The sequence below is a fragment of the Vidua chalybeata genome, chromosome 4, assembly GCF_026979565.1.
Source record: "Vidua chalybeata isolate OUT-0048 chromosome 4, bVidCha1 merged haplotype, whole genome shotgun sequence".
NCBI classification, from domain to species: domain Eukaryota; kingdom Metazoa; phylum Chordata; class Aves; order Passeriformes; family Viduidae; genus Vidua; species Vidua chalybeata.
Genome location: NC_071533.1, coordinates 8,167,411 through 8,187,424, shown reverse-complemented (window position 1 = coordinate 8,187,424; position 20,014 = coordinate 8,167,411). Strand labels below are relative to the sequence as shown.

At 35.6% G+C, this 20,014-nt stretch overlaps 1 protein-coding gene across 1 annotated transcript in view; it reads left to right on the top strand.

Annotated features, from left to right (window-relative positions):
• LRBA (LPS responsive beige-like anchor protein) overlaps window positions 1-20,014 on the top strand; it is a 365,752-nt gene that overhangs the window by 269,241 nt on the left and 76,497 nt on the right. Inside the window, exon 46 of the mRNA XM_053939908.1 lies at window positions 6,286-6,438. Coding sequence (XP_053795883.1) covers window positions 6,286-6,438 — 153 coding nt within the window. The remainder of the gene's footprint in view (window positions 1-6,285; window positions 6,439-20,014) is intronic.

Genomic DNA, 20,014 nt, shown 5'->3' with positions numbered 1-20,014 from the left:
CTGTAGGAATGTCTTGGGAGACTGGGGCAGTCTCAGAGGTCTTTCTCAAAAGTAAAGCAACACCTTGCCACTTCTTCTTTCACCATCCACTACTGCAGCTTCCTTTTCAAAAGAAAATTAAATTGGTTTAATTAAATTGATTTTTTCACAATTTTTTACCAAGCTACAGTCACTAGTATAGAGCTATGTACTGTTTATGTCTTTTCCTCTGCTGCTTTGTATTTATTTCTTTTTCATGTGCTTTGAGTTGCTTTTGGTGAATTTGATTAATTTTGTTCAAAAAGAGATGCTAGGAGACCATAATATTAAAGAAAACATTAGTAAACTCCAATTATGCTGTTCTAGATTTCCATAAAATGGACACTAATTTGTGAAATCTTGTGATATGACTCACAGCTGTGGCAGCTATTGTAAGGCTGAGGGAATGGTACTGAATCTCATACAGGTATGTTTGGCAACTTATGATCCTCATAGTGTTAAACAGCTGAATTTTAGGTACAGAAATGCTGTTTCAGCAACTTTATTGTAAAACTCATTAGCATAACATAATTTTAGACAGTTGTTCTTTAAATCAAGCTTCATGTTTAAAGTCTCAAAAGTTACTGAATAAAGTTGCTGTGAAACTGGCAACATGACCTTTCTATATGAGAAATTTCATGTCATAGTAGTCACAAAAAGAGCAATGACCACCAAAATTCAGAAGCAAGTACCTAGAAATACAGATTTTTAGTCACAAACTCCATGTCTGGTGTAGTAAAATGTTTAACATATTTAGGATGCAGATATTTGGTTTTCATAAAATATTTGGTTTTGTGTAAAATTGTGCTAAGATCCATAACAGGGAAATACTTCGCTGAGCTGAAAAAAAAAAAAAAAAAAAAAGAAGAAAATATATTCCAAATTCAGTCAGAACTGTGCATGGTAATCTGTGGGAATTACAGTAGTTAAAAATACAGCCATCTGGATGTGTGGACCAGAAAGTTCCCTCTAATATCTGTGATCTGCTTTTTTTATAGCCAGCCATGTCTGTATTGAAAATGAAGCAAAGAATTTCAATACCTGCTCTAAACTCCTTGTGTAGGTGTTTAAATAACAAATTTAGACTAAGTTAAGGACAAGTTTTCTGAAGTCCAAAGGAGAAGGAATGTAGTTATACATGCAACTTCTTCCTCTTTCTCTGTCAAATGAATCTGAATTACCTAGTATATAAGTATGTTCAATACATACCATTCAATACTTTTACTTAGATTCTAAGTAAAAAGTAAAATAATTATATATATATAAAAATATAAATATATATAAAACATATTTTCATATATATATATGTATATATATCTGTGTATATATATATACATATGTAAATAGAGAGTGTAACAGGATTTAAAGTGCTTTAAAGCTACAGGTTTTTATTCAATGAGATATTGACTCCATAAAATCTATTTTTTGATCAATAATGAATCAGGTCTTAATTGTGGTTATCATATGTTTCTTTAATCTACTAAATAAATATCTGGACTTTTTGTAATTCTCTTTGCTTAATTGTAAATTACTGAGAAGTTTAGTATTTTTCTCAAACTAGAAAATGTTTGGGGTATAATCACCTAGAACAATAACAGAGTGGTTAAACATTGACAAAATTTATTTCTTCATTAATTACCTTCAGAATTTTAATGGAAACCTGCCAAAATACTTTTCTTACAAGTTGGCAGAGTTTCAGGCAGTGTCTTGAGACAATTTCTTAGTTGACAATTTCTTAGTGAGAAATAACACACATATAGCAGATGGAGGAAAGCTCATAGGTAGTGAGAAATTATACTTCCCAACAATCTTGAAAATTATTTCATTAATGTGTGATGAAAAAATGTAGTTTCAGTTAATTTAATAGATTAGTATATATTTCTTGAATGCCATTTAAGTCCCTTAACAGAAGAAATTAAGTGTGGCAATATGAATAAAAGTCTAGACTCCCAATATGCATTTTTATTTTTCTGCTTGACAGGTTATATATAGGCTTAATATTGCTTAACATGGTTGTGAAATATTTTAGTTTGAAAATTTGGTATCTTATAAATGTTTTAATAGGATTAGGGATCTGTCATTTTTCCTAGACATCTTTGGAGATCATATAACTCTGCTTCAAAATGCATCAGACATTTTCTAAAAAAAAAGAAAAAAAAACTTTTAATTGCATTTATGAAACAATATCTGGTATTAATATTTTTTTGCATGGTGGCCTATATGAAAATAAATTACCACTGTTAAACTGACATCCTGTTGATATTGCATTTTTGTAGAAAAATATTTTTAGTGAATTTTCCTTAGGAATCATTGTTTTTATGTGCTATAGCGCAATTTTTGTTAGAGTAAAATTGTACTTTAATTATATGCAGAATTTTATAAATATTTTAATGAGAATCCTGACATGGCAGGGTTTTTTTTAAGTAAGTACTGAGTGCTAGATTTATGTTGATATTGTCTGTGAGCTCCTTCTTCAGTTGTAGTGAAAAGCATGGCAGAACAACTGAAGTATTGCTTACTGTAAGGATATATCTTGTGTCTTCCTTGCAGAAATGGTGAATTCCAACAAGGAAATTTCAGAAAGTAATTTCCAAACACAAGTCCTAAAACAAGAGCTTCAACAAATCATAGAGATGTTTTAGCTTTTTCTGTGAAATTTAAACAAAAGAAATGTGGGGCAGTTTTACCATTTTCTGTACCTGTGCTAAGTGTGGAAAATTTCAGAAGGGACTCACTCAGCAGAGTTAGAAAAAGCAGGGAGGGAACCAAATTTTTTAGTTGGAAGGGAAGACCTCCAGAGGGAACAAATCTAAACTAAATAGGATCCTTTAGCTTGCAAAAAGAGATCTCTGAGAAAGGATGTGATGATCATGTAGGTCGATAGTACCTGGAAGGGTGCACAGAAGAGCAAATAAGGAGCTAACATTTACTGGGTTCCACAAAATGGCCTTTGGGACCATCCACTGAACTGCCAGGAAGCAGTTTTAGAACAGCCAAAGGAAAACCTGTGCAGACAAAACTACAGACCCCACGCTGAATGATTTTAGAAATCAGAAGCATGGATTAGTTCAGAACCATTTAGCTGTAAGAAGCTGACAGAATATCCATGCAGAGGCTCTATTTGCCCTGTGTTAGGCCAGTCCTTGTCGCTGTTCTGGGTGAGATATTAAATGATTCTTCATTCTGGCCTCTCATGTCTGGTCCTGAATCTTCATGTGATGTTTGTGTGAAAACATTTACTAACTCATTCCTCCTGCCATGCAAAAGAAGCAAAAAGTTTATTCATTATTTTTTTTTAACATTTTCGTGTGTCCAGGAAGTTCTATTATTTCTGGAGTTGCACATGTGGGTCAGCATCTGCTGTCTTAGTGTCAGTCTGTGCATGTGATTCAAAGATTTTAAGAAAAAGAAGACCCCACAAATACAATTGAGGAGGACTCTTAAGGACTGCAGTTGTCAAATACATGAAGAATATTTGTTAACTTGATAAAAATTAGTATTTTGTGATCAGGTGTATTTGCTGGTTTTAGGAAAAACTGTTTTCCTTTAACTAATGTTATAATTTTCACTCGTATAAAAGCATTAAAAATGGGCTCTAAATACAGCTCATTTCCAATGGCCACATGCATCTGTTTGCCCTCCCTTTTTCCGTGGGTAAATGTTAGCACATGGCCAAGAGAAGAAAATCACATAACAAAGAAACTCCTTTTGTAGAAATGTATCATAATGGTGACAGTGAAAAACTTTCTGAAAACTCATTTCTGGAGTAATGAAAAGCTTTATGAAAAGTTTCTGATAGTCAAACTAGTAGAAATTACAGGTAGTTTTGAAGTTTCCAGCATATTGTTTCTGTGTAACCTAATGAAAACAATGTGTTCTAGAAAGCCGAATGCTTTCTGATCTTGAAAGAAACTAATGAATAGCTGTACAGATACATATTTAAAGGAGAAATAAAAGCATTGGCAACATATGTAATGATCTTGTATTTTAAGTCTTCAGAACCAGGGTATGGTTTCATGTTTGTGGTACGTGCTGCTATCAAATTAATAGTCCTGTGTGTCTGCTTTTTTTTTGCTGATTTCTGTGATGATAAAAACTGTAACAACCTCAGTGTTACTTTTTTTTTTTTACAAACTTTATTTTTTACATCGTTTATCCTTGCTACATTCTTGTTCTTATGCAGTGAAATAATTTGAAATTTTTTTTTTTTTGTCAACTACTTGTCGAGCATTTGGTACAGAAGCATGTTTTTTACCCTAGTTAATTAAGGGGACTGTAAACAAAAAGATATACAATTCAAAGCCAAGCAGTGTTTCACACGAGGATGGAGGTGATAATAGCTTAATTCCTGCTTGATCTTTCCTGTCTTTGCCCTGGCTACTTTGGCTTGACCTTGCCCGCAATCTGATGACCTCCTCGTTGCACTCAGCCATTTGGAAAGCTGCTCATGCCATAGCTGGCCCTCAGGGGCTATCTTGGAGACCACTGAGCTGTTGACCCATATCAGGACTGCGTTTCAGATCTGATCTGCTGATCCTCTGGCGTGGCTACATCCTCCACCCACGGTAGACAAAGCCACTGAGGCAGTCTGATTTTTTTTTTTTCCCTACTGCTCAAGTGGCCTGCAGCTTGCACTTGCTGTATGAAAGACCAATTTTACACCACTCATTTGCTATGAAATACACTTCCTGAAGCAATTACATGTATTGATCCTTTCTTTACAAAGGAAGTAAATTCTCTAATTTAGTGGCTCAATTTTTCTAAATTCGTCAAATTGCTGTATTTGTTGGGTGTATTTAAGTGTCAACATCACGTGACACACAAAAAAAAAAACAACCAAAAAAAAACCAACCAAAAAAACCAACAACCAAAAAAACCCGCCCAACCAACCTATCTTTAAAATATAGGAGAGAAATATGTGTGTTACATCTTTATGGGCTGTTTCTATTAAGTGTTATACCTGGACATTGCAGATATTTTTATGAAAGTGTATAAATAAGGTTCTAATCCCATTAACTTGGATAAATTTATGTATTACCTACTGTGTATTTTATAAAATGCTTGAAAACTTAGGAAGTTGCAGGTCTGTTTGCAAAACAAGGAAATAATCCACTTATCCAGGAGAAAATCCTTATGGGTTTGAGTGTAATTTTCCTTCATAGCATATTATGTTCAGTTTCACACTAGAATGTGTCATTTTCTGCTTACTATAATTTTTGTTTAGCCATTACTATTACTTTGTTTTTCTGAGAAGACTTAGAAATCACAATTCCTCTACTGTTTTTCCTCAGCCATGGTAGCTGTGCCAGCAGAGGTGCCAGAGCAGGCCAGCCAGGGAGGTGTTAATACTGAGTTCCAGTCCTGTTCAGCACAGGCCTGGAACATGAAAAACATCACTTGTTTACTGCAGTGAGGATCCTGACAAGGAATTTAGTGCAGACCTTGTAACCATGTGAAATCCCTGCCTTTTTTTCTCTTGTGTGTGAAATTTTGCATGGTTCTTCCCTGTAATTTATAGACTAGACACATAATTGAGTAAATGAACTTCATGTGAAAGAAAAATATTGGCTCTATTCAGCTTTGTGGGTTTGTTTGTTTGTTTTTTTATGGAACATGTGGCATAACTCCAGGTATTTGGAATTTACAAAATTCCAGGTAATTTTGGAATTTACAAAAAAAAATATTTCTGGGCATTGAACAATCTTAGGTAGTAGCCTAAACATTAGGTTCTTAGACCATCTGCATTAGAGAGAATACGACTATGACTGATTTTCACACCTTCGTACTTAATAGCTAAGGTGCTGGTTTCACCCAACTGTAGATTGCCATTTGTACATTAGCACTTTAAAATGTATATTGTACTAAAGTGTGAAAAAATCAGTTTTCCACAACTTTTTATCATCATTGATTGTCTGTACCTTTTGACTAAATAATATCCGTGACATGTGACGTTCATTACTTTGGTTTTTTAAGTTTCTTGGTGCATAATATGCAGCCAAAACCAGTGTTTTGACGTATTAGTTTTATAGCCTGTTGTGTCTCAGTTCTTTGTCATGTTAAAAGCATGCTAAAAAGTCATCATATCTACAGGTCTGAATTTTAGAAAGTGCAGAAGGGGACCCTTCTAGGGAAGGAGGGAGATGTCTGTGGGAGAATTTTATATATTCTCTTTGCTTAATTCCATCCTAATAATTACTTTTTTTAATGTGACACACTGCATCCTCTGACAGAATTTATAACATGGCATTGTTTTTCATTTATCTACAGGAATTGATTCCTGAATTTTATTACCTCCCAGAGATATTTGTCAACAGCAACAATTACAATCTGGGAGTGATGGATGATGGAACAGTGGTGTCTGATGTTGAACTTCCACCATGGGCCAAAACCCCAGAAGAATTTGTTCGCATAAACAGGCTGGTAAGATGGCTCTCTTCTATTTTCCAGTCACTTCTATCTTGCAAGATTCTCCTGAAATAATTTGCATCTTTGCCTGCAATATATATTTATAATTTACATAAAACTATGTCTGAAATGATATGAAGATACAGATTTACAAATGTAGGAAGAAAAAGGAATATAGTATTCTCAGTCTTAGGTTTGCTCAAAAAAAGTTTGAATGCAGTCTAAATATAGAGGAGATTTTACCCTTTTTCTATGTCAACTCTTGTGGTTCTAAGGAGCTAACAAAATCATCACTTTACAGAAGGCTTGAAAAAGCTTGATAATCATAAAAATATTTGTGACTTAAATGTGATTTTGAGGTTTCTTAATTTTAGTGTCCATATAACTCCAAAGAGGCGTTTTCAGTCTTCTGCCACTTCTTCCATTTCTTCTATTAAATTGATATTTTTCAGAACCTTTTTTACAAGAAAATAAAACTAAATTCTCCTTTGCCTGCTTCATTCTCAAACCTGTGTTACTGTTCTCTTCCCTGTTTTGGGAAATGCAGTTGTTAGTGCTGCCTATCTTCACTGTGCCCTCTGGGCAGTGAAGTGAATTACAGAATAGCTGTTACACTGTCACTGGTGGTGTTTCAGCACATTCTCAAAAGCTATGTTAGGCTCTTCTCAGAATTAAAACAGTTCTGCACTGATGGCATTCTGAAATAAGTAACAGAAGCTTTTCCTAGCAAATCTTGAAATATGAGGCTGCATTTTTCATGTGATAGCCAGCTGACTGGGAAATAACTGAATTAAGGCATGGAAACGCTCAAAAACCTTTCAGATATCAGGCTTATCAGGATAGCATCCTGATACTCCTAAGTTAGGAAATGGGAATTGAAAAAGTTCTGCTGTTGGTGGCACGTTAGGCTTCATAACATTGGAGAACCTTTACATCAGAAGAAATCTGTGGTTCAGAAGTTAATTAGAATGTTTTACACTGCACTTTTACTAGTGACATGATACCATGGTTTTCAGAAATGCTGTGTGGCCTAGATTCCTGCAAGCAGTGGTAGATGCACCATAGTAATCACAAAGAATATTGGGTGGATTTAGTGTTTTCCTTCATCCATATGTATCTGCAAATTTTATTTAAATGAGATATGAAATACAGTAACATTTAGCAGGACTACTTGGCAAACCATATTGAAACTCAGCTTTTGATCTCATGGTTGTGGTGATAGGTAGGGGAAGTAGCCTGACACCTCTGTGACACCAGCATGTGCTGGTGCTTCAGAATAACCTGGGAAATGCAAAGCTGTGTTCTTGAGCAGACTTGTCAAAGGCACAAGGTGGCCTTGATCTCTCATGACTCTGGTGGTTTAGATTTTGCATTAAAATATACTTTTAGACTATCATATACAGATCTGGCTTTCCCCACTGTGAAGTTAATCTCCCACTTCCTCATTGTCTAAGATGTTAGCTCTTAATTATTTTTTCTCATTTCAAGCCATGGGCCAGGTTTTCTCACCATCATCTCTCTGTATGCTCTGATCTACCATTCCCTCATTCTTCCTGCATTTCCCAATCTGCTGCTCATGTCTGCCTTTCTTGCAGCTCTCTTTGATATCTCTCGCTTGTGCAATGTTCTCAGTGTGAAATTTTACAGTTTTCATGTATTAATTGGACAGAAAAAAAATTGATTCTTTTTTTAAGGCTTAAGCTAACTACAAAAGTAAGAAATAATTTATCAAATTAAAGTGTTGGTATTAAAGTGTTCCAAACATCATCCAAATGATGTCCGGTGCCCTACCAAACAGGTGGGACCTGCAGCTGTAGGTCCTTGATGCTGTTTCTGTAATTAAGATACCAAGTTTTGGTCGGTCTGGTAGCATTAAATTTAAACCTCTCTGCCAATGAATTACATTAACTGCTTCTGTCTGACATAATTAAACTTTCCCAGGGGTAGCGGGCCTGGCTGGTGTGGATGATGCCCTCTGTGATCTGCCACTTTTGCAGTGGAATAACACTGAGAAAATTACATGCAAATATTAAATTGCTTTTCCTTGTTAATACTTGGTGGATTGAATACCATCAGCATCAAATCAGCATCATTTCTTTTTCAAGTAGAATAGTTTAGGAAGAATGCTTAAAGCTCAGATCCACACTAATATGATCAAGAAAAGCTTGATACAATGTGGCATGGGCTTGATGTATTCAGCTAATATTTCCTTGCTGTCTCCTGGTTCAGACAAAATAGGGATTACAGTATTCCAAGTGCTCATTTTGTAAGCTATGACACACAGATATTTTTTCCCCTTTGCATTTGAGTTTACCTCTTAAAGTCCCCAGATCTTATACAACGATTGGAGCTCATGAAATGCATACTACTTTGATCTGTGACCTTTCTGTGGTGCTAATCGGGTTCTTGATATCATTATACCTTGCTCATTAATCATATTTCCTGCAGCCCGTCAGGCAGCCAGACAACCCAAGCCCCTGTTTGCAGCCTCGTGTTGGCAGGTTTCTGCTTTTCCAGATTATTACAGTGTGATACTTCAGCTTCTCATAACCAGACCCACATCAAGCTGTGTGCTACAATTAAAGTCAGATGGTCCTCAGGTTGAACAGGGATATTTTGCTGCAGCTGTCTGTCTTTCTGGAACAGAGCAGCACGGGGAACAGATGATATGTAGGACAGTGCATAATAACAGCTTGTACAGTACTGGGTCAATAGCAGGGGTTCAGAGCATTAATTGACAGGCTGATAGCTGATTTAAAAGTGATTTCCAACCTATTTTTAATTCCATAAAGTGTGTATTTTAATTGAAATAGGTCGTTGCATTTCCTCTCTGTTTGGTCTGAGAGAAAAAGCAGACTGGTGTATAATTAAAACTGGATTTTGATTGATGTAATGTTATCATGAGCTAAATGGTAGCATCAGTATGTCATTCTAAGCAGTACAAAGAACTCCAAAGTGCATCTATTGCTTCTGCATATAGTTGGTATTTTGTATTAGTCTGTGATATACAATGTTTTATAATAACACAACTCAGTAGGGGGGTAGGGTATTTTTCTCTGAGACGGTCCAGATTTTGATGGAAAAGTGACTGTGTTTTTACCATTCTGAAACACTATTATATACCTGTGAAGCTCAAGCATACTATGTTTAGTGCCATGAAATAAATGCTAATACATCTGAAAATATTTTTCCGTTTATACAGGTGCAGTTAACAATAATCATTTTATTATCTAAAGTCATCATTTTATAAATACGTGTGTAATAAGAATTATAGTATTAGCTTAATAAGAGTAGAAAACTCACAGGCTTTTAAACAACATAAAATTATATTTCCAGCCCCCCAACAAAACAGAAAAATCTCAAATGCAACTTGCTGTTGGATCCTTACTTTACTATTTCCAAATTTTAATATCTTTGGTATGTGAGCAAAGGGGAAGATGCAAACTTCATCTGATACCTGATAAAAAATACCTAACAATTTTTGGTTCTCCCATGCTTCTGAAAGACCTACAGGAAATAGGAATGGGAAGTGAATGTGGTAGAATATAAAGAGATAGATTCTCAGATGTGATTTGGGTACAGAAGTCCTAAACAAAACCTTTAGCAGCAGTTGTCAGACATAGAAACAGATATAACCTTTAAAACTTAGATTTTTCTGGCATCTTTTCTTGGCTTCACAGTCTTAGTTATGTTAGGTGCTCTCCTTTAAAACAGTTTTTTATTTTAAACATTTAATTTCACGTGTTGGTTCTAGGGATAATTACTGCATTCAAGCTGACAGAAATTTTAAATGCCCTTTGTATCATGCATGAAAAAGTAGACATTTACAAAGACCAGATGAAACCCAGGGAAAAGCCCTATACTTCCCACTGATAGTTAGGAATAGCTAAAAATCCTAATAAGGAAGATCTGCTCTGCATCGTAAATAATCTATTTTGTCCTGTCATTGAAAGTTGAATGTCTGAATTGGGAAGAATTAATTTGAAACTATTAATCAACAGATAATAACTAAATTTCGCACAGCTTTGATGAGCCTCAGGTTTTTGAGAATTAGATTGCTTCAATGATAATGAAGTCATTGAGGTCTGTCAAGACAGCTTTCCACAATATATCTCAATTTAGGTGTTTTAGTGCTTTATTGCAGAGTTAGTCCTTTCATGATTTAGGGTTTATCCATTTCGTTCAATGCTGGGGAAAATGCAAGACAAATTAGAAAAGTGATGAGATTACTGTGCTGGATTGGAAGTTTTGAAATCCAATTTTCAAGTAATTGAAAATGTAGTTTTTGGAAGCTGGGATGCTTTCTGAAACAAATGAAATGCTTAAATACATAAAGATGCTATATACAAAAGTAACCGTGGCAGAACCATGAAAAGCAAAATGGAGAGGTAGTGTAGGGCAGTCATTTGCCCCAATACAAATTTTAGTGGAGCACAATGAATCAGTGTTAAGAACTGTCTAAGGTAAGAAAAATCTCCAGTGAGAATTAGAGGATCGTTACCAGTCAATATGGGACATTACTTTTTAGCACAGGCAACTCCACCTTATACCAAGCTACACTGAAAAAGCAACATCCCCTGCCAACTAACACACAAAAATGCTCAGAACTGCAGGTTTTGTCAGCTGGGTGAAAAAACAAAACTTGTTTTTGAAAAAAATTATGTTACTTTCAGTCTCTTGAAACTATTGCTGTTAGTCAAATATAGATACTGAGTTAAAGCCTGGAACTTAGAATGTACTGGATTTTTTGTGTGTTATCTTGGAAAAATCTCTCTGTGATATTTTTCCTAGATCCATGGCTGTGTATTTGCAAATACGTTACAGCAAATCATACCATAATGTGATATGTGAATTAAGGCTTAGAAGTGGAGATTACTAGTAATAGATTGCTAGATCATTAGCTGTGTATTCCTGCTAACAGCTGACTTGTTCAATACATTAAAAACACTAGAGAGCAGAAAAAGGGTCAAATGTAAACCAGCCTTAACCAGCAACATCAGAGTTGTAATCTGTGCAGCACCTACTTTGAGATTCTGGTCTTCATACAGTTGGATGTGGTCTTAAAAAGCTGGAATGCAGATGGAGCTGTGTACACTGAGCAATGTGAATGCAGATGGAACTGTGTGCATTGAACAATGGAGATGCTTCCAGCAATCTGAGCTGATGTGGGATGTCGACAAAATTTGAGAACTTCAATACCAGTTCTTTCAGACTCTTTCAGACTCTGAACTGTTACTTCCATTTCTGTTTCTGATATTTGGTGATTTCTTGTCACTTTTCTTTGAAGATTATATACAAAAGAAGATCTATACACTGTCCTCTGAATGGAGGATGTATATTAACTCTATTATAATTTTTAGCAAAAATCACTTTCATTAATTATTATAGAAAAGATAGCTATAAAAGTAATCTCTAACTTTGTTTTTCCTGACAAATACTTCTATTTCTATGCTATGAATGTGCATTACGCCATTAAAATAGCTATATGTTAATGCCATTAAAATAGCTATGTGTTTAAACATAACTATTGCCAGTGAAATGCAGCAGTTTAATTCCAGTCAGGAATTGTATTCTTCAGCAAAGTTGGGTGTGGAAGGTCCAGTCTTCTGGTGTATTGGAATTTATCTGTATAAAAGGTTGATATTGTTTAATTTTTTCTGCCTCATCTATGGAAACAAGGCAGTCCTGGTAAGCACAGAGGCTCCACTGTGTGTACACTTAGCAGGCAGAGGGACACAGATCGTCTCTTAAACAGTTGAAGGGAATGTAGGCTGGTGTGTGAATGAAGCAGCAGGATTCCTCCTTTCCCAGAGAAGCACTTCCATGACTGCAGTGTGCAATTCTAGTGGTTGGCTGGTTTTCCCTTTCAATTTCTCCATGTGGAATACCAGCACTGGCTTAAAGCTGCCTGCTTTTGCATTTGGTGCATTGGTAAATCTGTGTTCCTGCACCACTCAGAGTCATCTCCTACCAGCTCAGCACACACGTGACAATTTCATCATCTGTGTTTGTGCAGGATTTTTTGCACTTTTATAATTACTTCCTAAAAGTTAGAACCTTTGTTGTCTTTGACATAGAAACATTTGTGTTCAGCTTAGAATCAAAAAACCTGGATAATTGTAAGCAGTCTTTTGATTTAATTATATCACGTACAGATCTGATAATTATCATAGAAGGGGGGGGGAAATGAGACGTTTTACCCATTCTGAAGCACTTTATTCAGATCTGAAGATGAACGTAGAATAACCTTAACAATGCAAGCATAACCACAAATAGGTGAAATTGATGCAGGTGAAAACCTAATCTGTGGGTATTCTGGAGGGAAAATGTTAAAAATCATTCAATACAAGACATTTTTGAAAAGTAAAGAGGAAATATTTCTAAGGGAATGTGATATATGGCCTATTAGAAAAGATTTTGAAAATCTGTGAATAAAAAATGTAGACTAATTTTTCTGTGTGTACAATTGACTGCCTGGGTAACTTATTTTTATTGAAGTGCCATCTAAGAAATATGGCCAGAAATTCATGTTCATTTAAATCCAGTTCTGTTGGAATAGTGTCTTTATTAATTTTCATGTATGATTTTTTAAATTGATTTAATTTGTAAAGAAGACTACAATACAGAGAGAGTAAAAAAAATTCAAGAATATGAAGGAAGTAATTAAAAATGATCCCAAACTGTGCTTTTGAAAGCATTCAGTTTGGGTTTCATAATACAGCAAAATAAGCTAATATTGGGAGAGGGGATTTGCATAGTATATATGATGGAATATGCTGGAGAGATGCATCTGTAGGACAAAGTTAATACATAGTAAAATATATGTGATGATGAAAAGAAACTGTTTTTTTGCCTTTTCATTGAAAACAGTAACCTAGGTAGGGGATCATAATTTGCTATTCAAAAGCATTGATCTATTTTCTATCCATTCCATCTTTGTAAATAGAAAGAGAAAGCAGAGTTTTTAAAGTCTGTTTTTTCCATAGCATTTCCTTCTTTACGTCTTGTTTGCAATTCTGACCATCTCTTTAAACTGCATCCAAGTTACTTTATAGAAATTATAACCAAACTCTGGACTTCAAGAATGTAAACAGTGTAAAATTATTTTTAAAAAGTCCACACATGCTTGCATTTCAATAATTTCTGAGAGTGGGATAGATGCCAGTCTTCCTGAATCAAGAAAATTTAAAGGACTTATAGACAGTCTGTTTGTCTTTGCTATTGTGAAAAAAAATAGTTAAATAAGCTGGTATCAAAATTTGCCACGCTTCATAATTCTAAAACTTTAAGGTCTTGAATAAGGCTAGTGTAATTATCTCATTAAAAAAAAAAAAACAAACCTCCATAACCTATCACATTCTAAAAATACTTCTAATTAATTTCCAATTGTTAGGACACTACACACTTATGTGTAATGTGTCTGTCTTAGTGAAGTCTGAAACTAAACAAGGTGAGTAGGAATAAAACTAAAATGTACAAATATTTTAACTGACAGCAAAATTAAACAAGGAGATTTAACAGTAAGAAAAGCCTAAATACATGTATAAGAGTCAAAAGGAAACAAAGCCTAAATTAACAGTATGGACTGTAAAGAGAGTGATGGGGTATGCAAATTTTCTAATGAGGTAAGAGAATTTACCATAGAAAAGATAAATATTAAAACATGGCGGAGAATGTTATGCAGTTCAGAAAGATTATAAAATGTTGAATAATAAAACAGTTTTAGTAGATACAGTTAAAAAAAAATAAAGCTAAGGTAGGTATATTTGCTTTTATCCAAAGAGAAGGTTATTGGAAGCAATCTAGACAATTAAATTTGCTTTCAGCTCTTTTGTTGTGTGATGTTGTAGAACTGGTGTTTGAAAGCGAGTCCGTGGAGGACATTAAAGTTATTACTGTGTGAAATGAAGTGGGAAACAATTGTACTGGAGCTACTGCCCCATTTAACAGGTGTTCACTAAATCTGTCTTCTCTTTGTCTGTTCTGCAAATGCTGTGCCTGGACTGATACTGCTGAAAATGTATCACGAATTTTGAGTAAAATGTAAAAATTGCTTCACGAGCTTAGTGGTAAGGGAGGAAAAAAAAAGTTTGAAAGAGATGACAGTTTTTTACTCTATTTACTGAAACTTACAGTCTGTGATTGGAAGTTGCCTTGCAAAGAAACATCCAAGTTGTTCCTCCTGTAAGAGGGTCAGGTCTTGCATATAATGAATGTACTGGTGAGAGACCTGGTAGAATACGGTGTTTGGTTTGGTTTTATGTCTATTTATGGACCATGTGGGAAAACATGCTGCTAAACTTTAATTTGCTGGGTAGCTCAAAGCAAACCAGATTTGTTATAGAGGCAGTGCAGAGAAGTTTCCATCCTAAGTGTTGGAAAAGGAAGTGAGATTTTTGGTAATATTTGCATACATGGAGCTGGGGTTTTCAGCTGAAGAAGGGGAGGGGCTGAGGAAACCTGACCATCTGTGCTCTACTCGGAAGGACACAAAAAGAAGTCAGCTGAAGCTTTGCTTTTGGTGCTTTTTCCTGGCAAGACTCCACTCCTGGGATGAGGAAGAATAATGTTACTAAAACCATCTGGGGTACAGAGAAAGCTTATGACAATGATATGGATGTAGGAGGAACTCTGGTATGAGGAAAGAGTTTGTTGTTCCTAGAAGAGAGGAGACAAGAAAGAGCATAAGAAAACCTTACAGTAGAATGTATAGTACTGAGAAGATGCATCAGGAAATGGCATGCTTTATTTCATCACATGAGGACAAAAAAGTTGTTCATGAAATGATAAATTTAACTTTGCTACAGGGTAATATTTTTGAAAAAGTGTATAATTAGACTTAAGAATGTAACGGCAATACTCAGAAATCAGAGAGGGACATTTATACAAATAAAAAGGTACTGAGTTTGTTATGTGATACAAAACTTGTAATATAAAATATAAGATCTTACATTCAGCAGTTAAGACAGGCTCAGAGAAATATATGACAGAAATATTACCCACCTATTCTTGCTCTAATAAATAGAAGAATCTTTTTCTTAACCTTATTAAATTAATGATATTTAGTCATTAGAACATGATCTTTAGGCTTTATAGGAAGAAAAATCAGAAGACATGGTTCCAAAACTTAGGGGAGCTCCCTATCTCTTCTTCCTATCCCTCACCAAATTTGCCCAACTGTGTCTTTGTTCAGGAACAGATGTTTGTGAAGCTGTGCTTTAAACTGAAAAAGCCTTATTTCTTACAGAAGTTATTGTTTTAGTGACCTGATTTACAAATTTTTCTCCCACTTATGGCACTTGCACAGAAAATGGCATAGTCAGCTGCACTGCAGCAGAAGTACAAACATTCTCGAGTGGAAATCTCTGAAACTCTTTGCTCTGTTGAAGTTATCTCATTAAGCAGCAGTGAGCAGTGTGGGCATGTGGAGTGGTCAGGCTCTAGTTAGCCCCGTTCCTGGTCCCAGTTTGATGATAGCAGCCCCATACTCTGCAGGGAGTATCATGCTGCTGCCTGAAGAAAGGCAGTGTCAGGCTCCTGGTGATTATGTGCCTTTGCAAAAGCAGTGGGTGGAAACTGATGGAAGAGGTTGCTGCACCCCAGCCCATCTGCTCAGCATCAGCCTCCTGCTAGATTGTCCCTCACATCTGCCAGTTGTTACCCTTTAATTGGAAGTTCAGGTGTAGCCCTTTTGGTTTAAGGAGAGGCCAAACTATAGCCCATCAGTCAAGAAAAGAGAATGTACTTGGCAAAAAAAATGCAGGTTTTTAACAATCCAGGTCATGGTCACAAGAGTCATAAATGTACTGGGCATTTGGTTGCTTTGGTCAGATGGTGGGTCCATGCTTAAATCATAAAGGACTGTGAATTCTTTTCCCAGTTTCTCTTTGCGAAGGAATTCGAGCAACCCCAGATCTCTTAGGTTGTAGTTTTTAGTCTCAGTCTTTGTTAGTTAAAAGGCTGCTCATGCTAGCCACAAAGTCTCCCTTTAAGTAAATACTTGCTGATCTATTGATCTGTATTAGTAACCTTTATGAGATACAGAGTCAACTACAGAACCAAATCCAATAAAGGGCCAGTTTTAATTTCCTTATTTCATTCTCAAATAGCCATGAATCATTATACTCTGCAATTTAAACCAATACAATTGTTCTGCTTTTGAAGCATGAAGTAAAGGAACATTAGTAAAAACCATCAGAGCTAAAGTTTCTAGTGCTTGTGCTCACCTGATCCTTTCCAGGTTAGTTTAAGTACTTAAAGAATGTTTTGGCTGCCTATCTAGGATCAGTTTGGCTGAAACATGTTAGGGAGATCTCGTTTGACACTGTCTGTAGACAATCTGAGGAACAGAATTTTGGAAGGGGGAAACTTTAATCAGCACCAGAGAGCAGGTGTATCCTCCATTAATGTAGCTGCTCTGTAGGAGGATAGTGGAGGGTATATCTATGGAAAGATATAGGTAGCTCAGAGAAGGCTCTAAAGCCAAGACAGCTTGGCTTACTTCTTTTTGAGAGAAATTTTCTCTAACACTAAAGTTTTAAAATAAGTCTCCAATGCAAAAATTATATGAAATCTCAGCTTTTTTTCTTTTTTTTTTTTCATTCTGAAATACTACTTCCTATTTGGATTTTATTTAGCTAGACTAAAATTGTTATTAAAAAGAAACAGCTTGTAAAGCAACATTAAAGATAATAATAATAGCAAAAGTATAACTGGCATTCAAATAGGTTGTAAGCAGACAAAATTCTGCATTGATAAAGTGACATAATATATACTCTTGTGAGGTCCTTTGAGTTTGTCCTTATCCAAATGGAAGGGATTTTCTAAACTACAGTTAAATGTTGGACCTGATCCAAGTTAGTTGTGAGTTGAACTGGGCTCATAAAAACATGAAAGGTTCAGCTGCATGCAAGTAGTTTAGAGGAAATTGATTTAAAATATTAGGAAATTCAAGTGGGTTTGATTGTGCAATGTGCAGAATGAAAATAATGCTGGAAGCTTCATTTATATTGTTTATTTTTAATTAATAAAACCCCCAACATTCTCCATTGTTTCAAGGAAAAAAAAAACACACACACCAAAACAAAACCTGTGTAATTGTTTTCAGGATGTTCCAAACCATATACTAGAATAAAAATAGTGCAAAGTATCTTGTTTCGAAAAATCTCTAAAAAAAAATTACAAATGTATAGCAGAAGAGTCCTTAAGGGCAGTGAAGCCTTCTAATTGTTACTGACATTATCTCTTGCCATCTGCTTTCTGAGGCAGAATAAGAAGTTTGTAATGAGGATTAGGAGTGGAGGACGGTGAAAGCATGTTCCAGGAGCTGCTGGAGCGTTCTCTGCTTTCATAATAAATCACAGGATAACTGTTTTAACAACAGGCTTTTCATAATATATTTTGCCTAAAATAATGTAAATAACCTAAGAATTAAGATTTCCTACATAATCTCAAAGATGTTTGATTTATATTAATTTGCTTTATTAAGCCTTTCTCTAAGATACTAAAAGAAAGTGAAGCAGCCTTTACTGCATGGACTTGGACGTCTGCACTGTCAATATCCTCCCTTCAGACTGATGCAAGCCCATCATGTAGACACGCCCTTGGGCTGTGTGTACACCAGAATTAACTATGAGTAAAAGCCATTCCAAAGCTGCATACAAACTTAGCTCACATCCATTTTAAGCCCAGTTTTGCTGTCAGTGTGGACAGATCTAAGCTCTTCACAGATTTTTGGCAGATTGTGCTCCTTTCTGCCTTCATTCTTGTTTGTTGAACTGTGCCCCAGTTGCAGTTTGCCCTGTGTGGATTAGTGCTTTAGAATAATTTTACAAGAGAGCAACATTTAGGTTTATTCTTTTGGGTTTGGATGTTTCCCTCCCAAATATGGAAGGAAGTTCCTTTTGCATTGTTGTAACCATGGGTGACCACTTAATGAGAAATTTTGCTTTGTGCTGAGATTCCTTCCATGGGACGTGTCATCTAACCTGATTGTGATCCATTTATAGGGCCTTGTACCCAAGATGTACACAGTGTGCTAACTTGTTGTTTTTGCTACCATTTTGATATTGTGGCTATGTAGGAGACTGACATGAGCTGAGCAGTGCACTTGAAATTAATAAATCCTGTGTACTCAGCATCAGTTTTGTTTCTGCTGCATCAGCACAGTCACATTAGCTCAGTTTTATTTCCAGTGCTCTAAAACCTGCTGATTTGGATTTGTTTTATGCACCCTTGTCCCGCAGCATATATAAACATTATCCTCAGTGTGGTTGGGCTGGTGATGGGCAGGCATGCTCAGGGATCAGATAAAACCGCCTGGCAAGCTGGGTCTCGCCAGATGGCCATCTCTGTTTTATGTCAGTTTTGTCACTTCCCTAACAAGAGCAAGTCCCAGTGCAGGAGTAAGGTAAGGAATGTATTCCATTGGTGTTTCCTGAAGTGAGCCATGGGGTTTCCTAGAGATGGATGCTTCTTCCATAATCACACATCTCTGACTGAGACATTCCCCTTTTTCCTGCTCCTTTCATCATGAGGTTTAGGATGTAACAAGAAATGAGAGAGTAAGGAAGGAGAAAAACTCAGCTGAAGTAGTCCCTAAAATTTATGCTTGTCAAGGACAGTTATAGACTGCAATGAAATGCCACATATTGGGGTTTTCCAGTCCAAAGATCACTTTCTGCAAAGAAGCTAAAAATGGTAGTGTTATATGAATAGTGGCAGTGGAGCTTGCTGGCAGAAAGCTGTGATACAGGCAGAGAAGCAGAGAATTTCACAAGAAATTAATGCAAAACTATACAGAGGAATCAACAGATATGGCCAGATAATCTTCAGGGTTTGGTTTTTTTTGTTTGTTTATTTTTTGTTTGTTTGTGGGTTTTTTTGGGGTTTTTTTTTTTTGTTGTTTTTTTTTTGTTTGTTTTTTTTTTTTGTTTTTTTGTTTTTTTGTTTTGTGTTACTGTCTGTAAATACAAAAATGACAGGGATATGGGTCGATTGATAAACAGAGACAGCTTTACTGTCTCCAGTGGTTGCACTGAGATCCTAATTCAGGAACATAAAATGAAATCTATTTGATATCTTCCTGAAATGTTAGGTTCATGTTCCAGGTATGAAGTTAGTAGTGGGCTCTAATAACAGCTAGGAGATTAACATAACTTTGATCTCTACAAACGGCTCAATCTGGAAGTATCTTCTTCTAAAAACAAAAAGAAGTGCAACTTTTTTTTTTTTTTTCACCAATAATATATGGGAAATGCAGGTGCTGCAGTTAATTTTAACAAGTAAATTTTGGACATAAACATTCAGATGGCCTGAAAAGCTGGATTTTTATTCTCAGTAAAAGCATTTGTGTAACCTTACAAACAGAATGGCTTGCAGCTTCTCATATGTTATATATGATGTGAAAACACTGAGATTGATAAAAATAGTCTTTCATAGTCTGTTAAAAACTAAAGCCACTGTGCTAAAATGTAGAACTTAATTTCTGGGTCACATGTGGTGTGATTTTACTAGAAATACCTTCTGATTGCATTTGCTGCTAAGATGAGTGTTGCTTCAGTTTTCATTGTCCTTCAAATTTCTGTTTGGG